This window comes from Dermacentor albipictus, unplaced genomic scaffold (genome assembly GCF_038994185.2).
Source record: "Dermacentor albipictus isolate Rhodes 1998 colony unplaced genomic scaffold, USDA_Dalb.pri_finalv2 scaffold_11, whole genome shotgun sequence".
Lineage (NCBI taxonomy): Eukaryota > Metazoa > Arthropoda > Arachnida > Ixodida > Ixodidae > Dermacentor > Dermacentor albipictus.
The window spans coordinates 2,354,954-2,360,000 of record NW_027225565.1 but is presented as its reverse complement, the minus strand read 5'-3'; the positions used below and the strand labels follow the sequence as shown (position 1 = coordinate 2,360,000).

Genomic DNA, 5,047 nt, shown 5'->3' with positions numbered 1-5,047 from the left:
CATTGCACTAGCGACTCGCACAGTGACAAACACTGCCGAGGGCATATAGCCAGTGATCTTCATTTTATTTTATTATTTTTACCGCACAGTTTTAACCCTTCAACTAAGTTACTCCATGAGGTATGCATAACATCTAACAGCAATCGAGTACGTAATTGGCTAATTAGTACGATTACACTAATTAAGGGTGCTTACTAAATAGTTTACAGCCCACGTTGCAATTTACGCCATTGCAGCTGGTGAGCTTGCAAGGCATATTGATTTGCAGTAACTTCTGAGGATGGCACAAGTTTCGACATCTGCAACTTCGAACTCGCTGTAAAGAAATGCAATGCTGCTTCACTGACTTTAAAAGAAAACGCTGTTGATGTGTTGCGGCACAAAAATAACTGGATGGCGAAGACATTTCGTGGCACACTTCGAAGATTACCATCACTAAACTGACGTCATCTTGAGAATTCGTTCGAAGTGAATGCGCTACCTGAGCTCACCAATCACAAGTTGTAAATTGCAATATGTGCCATAACTGACTAAACCATTGTACAGTTTAACTCTGTTAATTACTCATTTTGGTCTGTTCTATTTGTCGCGCAAATAATGTGTGCCCCATCGAGTACCTTATATCGAGGGTTAAAATTGTGCTGTCTGCCCCAAAATTCAAAAAAAATGAGGTGGTGCAGTTCATAAAAAGAAAACGTCTGGCACGACTCGAGCCACGTGGTACGGAATTGAAATTTTTGCAATAACATTTTTTTTTATCCGTACAGGTGTACAACTTGCCCACGAGATGTGACAAAATCAGGCAAGCGCTGGGCGCCTCCTGACAAAGTTCGACGTCCCGGGTAACCCCACTGGATAGTCAGCGGCTCAGGGATAAATGCACGCAACTACACAAGACACACACTGACGGGGCATAATTAGCGTGCACTCCTCGAATGAAATAACAAACAGGTAAATTGTATGCAGCGTTGACTCCGAGCGGAGGCTTCCCTTATTCACCCGCTGGTTATCAATTTGTTTTCCGCTTTCCCGTAACCCCGTTGTCAGAAACAAACATAGCGGAATCTAATCACTTACGAAGTATAAAAGAAAGACATTTAGCAGAAATATGAACGGGAATAGATAAAACATGTGAATATAAAATAATGAACGATAAGCTATTTCAATCACATACCAAAACTACACCGTAAAATAACTTAAATCCTTAAAAAACGACCGCAACTGTAAATCAATCTCTAACTTACACACTTACACCCAAACAGTGTAAGCGTGTTTGTTGTAGACCCATTATTCATTTCTAACGTTGTAAATTATTTTACACAAATACTTTTTTAAAAAAAGCGTTACCAATTCCCAAGTTCCCAAAAAGTTTTCAAGCATCGACACCGATAGCAAGGCCTACGTTGGGCTTAAATCTCCTCGAGGGCGCGCCCACAATACGCAGGTGACCCGTGTTGGCTTGACGCAGCCGTCGGGCAGGAACGCACGACAACGTCGGCGACGGCGACGACGGCGCGAATGCGCCTATAGCGTCCGCCTGATTGCTCCTGGATAATTTTTTTTTTTTTTGCGAGACAGACATGCAGAAAGCTGACACGAACCAACGACGACGAAAACTTTCTGATGTAAATACGGGCCCTTTTTTCTTTTTTTTTGCATACGTGCGCCTGCCTTGCTCGCTCAACACTTTTCGGCAGACACGCGCTGCATCATCATCATCATCATCATCATCATCATCATCATCATCATCATCATCATCATCATCAGCCTGGTTACGCCCACTGCAGGGCAAAGGCCTCTCCCATATTTCTCCAACAACCCCGGTCATGTACTAATTGTGGCCATGCCGTCCCTGCAAACTTCTTAATCTCATCCGCCCACCTAACTTTCTGCAGCCCCCTGCTACGCTTCCCTTCCCTTGGGATCCAGTCCGTAACCCTTAATGACCATCGGTTATCTTCCCACCGCATTACATGTTCTGCCCATGCCCATTTCTTTTTCTTGATTTCAACTAAGATATCATTAACTCGCGCTTGTTCCCTCACCCAATCTGCTATTTTCTGATCTCTTAACGTTACACCCATCATTCTTCTTTCCATAGCTCGTTGCGTCGTCCTCAATTTGAGTGGAACCCTTTTCGTAAGCCTCCAGGTTTCTGCCCCGTAGGTGAGTACTGGTAAGAGACAGCATACCGCCGCATACCGGCTCGTTAAATCGGTGCCCTCGTTTTCAGAAACCAACCACAGACCACGCGCATGTTAACAACGCTAAGAGCGCGAGCGGGCAACGCTGGCTGCGGATGTGCGCTTAGTTACAGCGCAACTATTTCCGTGTAACACAGTGCTGACGTGTGTCTGAGTTCTCGAAGCTGTAGAGAAAACAGAGGCAAGCACGTTGGAGTCCTAACTAATCTAACATGATCGCCTTTTCTACAGCCAGTCTTGTTTTGTTTCTTTCTACCAGATTATTGGGTCGTGACACAGCGAGGCATAAGTATATGTCACGTGGGAGAGCAACGAATCGCGACGTTGCCGCTTACGCTGGCGCAGTGCTCGTCCACGCTGCTACATCGTGCCTCAGAAAAAACAAAAAAACGAGCAGCAGCGTAGAAGGCTTTTTTGGCCATGAACAGAGGAACAGAGATATGACAGTATCACGCCCATCTGCGGTCGCGTATGCACGAAAGAACCTGTCGCGTAGGGTACTTTATTTATTTTATTTATTTATTTATTTGTACATACTGCAGCCCCTATGTGGGGATATCGCAGGAGTGGGTTAGACAAAAAAAAAGTAAACAATAACATTTAAAAATTCACGAGAAATAAGGCAGATGACACAAATGAAACTCAAAGGTTATCGAGGTGAATTAGTTTTCTTTTTTTTTTCTCTTAAAAACTGGACTAGGTACACCTATAGGGCTCAATACCGACGGTACCGGGGGAAAAAAAGAAAAAAAAAGAACGCAGCTTGCACATGTGCTGGAACATAGCTCGCTACTCCGCTGTGCCGCCAGTTTCCGCGCATTCCTTCATATCAGCGATTCGAAGAATTCCTAATGTCTCCTGCACGCGCATACACGGATGTTTCTCAATCGCGGTGTCGCATTGGTGATCGACTTAAAGAAGCAGAAAAAGGAAAGGCGTCGCCTTTAACTGTAGCTCTTACCCGACGACTCGATCCCGGAGAGCCCGTCTGGAAATGCGAAAAAGCAAAATTACGCCACACAAAAAGAAAACAACAAGATATCATCATCAAGGGAAATTCATTTGTAGTTACGCTTAAGTAATTTCTCGATTTATCGCATCACCCACTCCGGTCTGGCATCACCGCCCGTGGTCAGTGTCGGTGCATAATATTTACACCAAAGGGAAGTTAAAACAACATTGTTGGTTTCAACAAAACAGTGATACATCAACGTATACAAGGCTGTAAAAGCCTTGTAGGACGACTACACCATAGGAGTAGGTAACGGAAATAGCGCTGATCGAAGTAAAAGTAACAGAGCGAAACCTACCACATCAACAATAGTTGTAAAAACGCAGCGTTTGACGCCTAAGACTGAAACGGCAGGTTATATTAAATTACCACTGAACGTTTGTTGCCAGGCCAAGTTACAATCAGACATTAAAAAAAAGGAAAAGATGAAAATGTGAGAACTATCAAGACTACTAAAAACTCATCTCAAAGCGTGCACGTAAATGAAAACTGGCGCGTTTAGGCAGACTCGGAGCTGCACTGTGACAAATGGCACGCCGACACACGATGTCGAAAACAAGGACGAAAACAAAAGTGACTCTGAAAAGAGCCATGCGCTCGACAAGCAAACTCACCGCCTCCGAATGACGACATCTCAGACATCTCAGCTGTAGAAAGAAAAAAGAGAATCGCGTGTTAAGCACGTTCGAGCTCGTTACGGGCGAATTGATTCCGGAACTGGTAGCGGCTACCGGGACTTACTCATGGCTGGAGTGGATTATTCGCTCGAAGCCGGAGAACGGTCCAGGAACAGAGGCAGGGGATCTTCAGCAGGGGTGCACTGCGAAGAGTTAAAGCAAAGCGTATAAAGATCGAGACCAAAACGCATGAGGAACAACACCGCTATAGCCTTCTGCACAGAAGTTGTTAAATCATGTGTCCAGCGGCGCGCGCAAACAAGCACGAACGCACGCACGCTCACGCAAACTCACATATGAGTCGTCATTCACGAGAATTCTTTATATACTATGGCGATGACCGTCGCCAATCAGGACGTTAGGGCTTGGAAGTTGAAACCGGGGATAAGCGAAGCGAATTGCGTTAGGCCGAACGCACTTGCAAGAAACTGCCAGCCGGCAGATAAGGGGAGCAAGGTTGGCACGACGTCTGGAAGTTCTGCAACCGCTCTAACGGTCAAACGGGACTGCCTAAGGCAAACGGGCTACGTTTTTCCATGAGTGACATTTCCCCTTGCGCAGCATCGTTCGCATTTCCCGAAATTACTACAGCATAGCTTACGTGCTGCGGCAGCACGCGGTGCTTCCTACAGCGCGACGTGTCGTCTGGAACCCTGTCGTCTGGAAATCGTCTGGAACACCGCGCTCGGTGCAGAGGCGGAGGCCTACTTTCGAGGCGCTGGAAGATTCCACACGTCAAAGGATAAAAAGGCGACGTTAAGAGGCGGTGTGGCTCACGGTGAGAGATCGGCGCCTCCCGAAGAGCGTATACGTCCGCTATGCTGCACACGTCACCGAAAGGAACGAGACCCAACGGTCGGGGGCACGCAACGGTCGCGTGAAATGCACGCGCGGTGGCTGCCGTTAAAAGAGGGCATCGGAAACTGTGGAGCATACCCACTTCGGCAGATCGGCGAAGAATCATTGCCAGCACTGATCCTTACCACGTTTTGCCCCCTAAAGTTAGAGACCGGCGATCTCTAGGTTTGATTCTTCGAAGCAGTGGAATTCTTCCCACAGTGGTGACCCGAGCCATGGTGACATCGGCGACTGTGTCTTAACGGCGGAGTGAGCGTGAAATTCAAAGAGCTAGGGTTGTTTTCACAACCTTTCTC

At 46.5% G+C, this 5,047-nt stretch overlaps 1 protein-coding gene across 7 annotated transcripts in view; it reads right to left on the bottom strand.

The window, feature by feature from the left end:
- The window catches only part of LOC135896560 (uncharacterized), a 208,958-nt gene extending 204,163 nt beyond the window's left edge, over positions 1-4,795 (bottom strand). For 2 of the 7 annotated variants that reach the window (XR_011509341.1, XR_011509342.1), the window contains exons 1-4: positions 4,495-4,734; positions 3,958-4,036; positions 3,831-3,863; positions 3,166-3,192 (exon numbers count right to left, since the gene is read on the bottom strand). Coding sequence is in view for 5 of the 7 variants with exons in the window: in XM_070528353.1 (XP_070384454.1) it covers positions 3,166-3,192; positions 3,831-3,863; positions 3,958-3,961 (64 nt within the window). In the remaining 2 variants the exon portion in view is untranslated. Of the gene's footprint in view, positions 1-3,165; positions 3,193-3,830; positions 3,864-3,957; positions 4,037-4,494 lie in introns of all 7 variants that reach the window. The other 5 variants (XM_070528353.1, XM_070528352.1, XM_070528354.1 and 2 more) reach the window with 5 other exon arrangements.
- Positions 4,796-5,047: the final 252 nt, after the last annotated feature.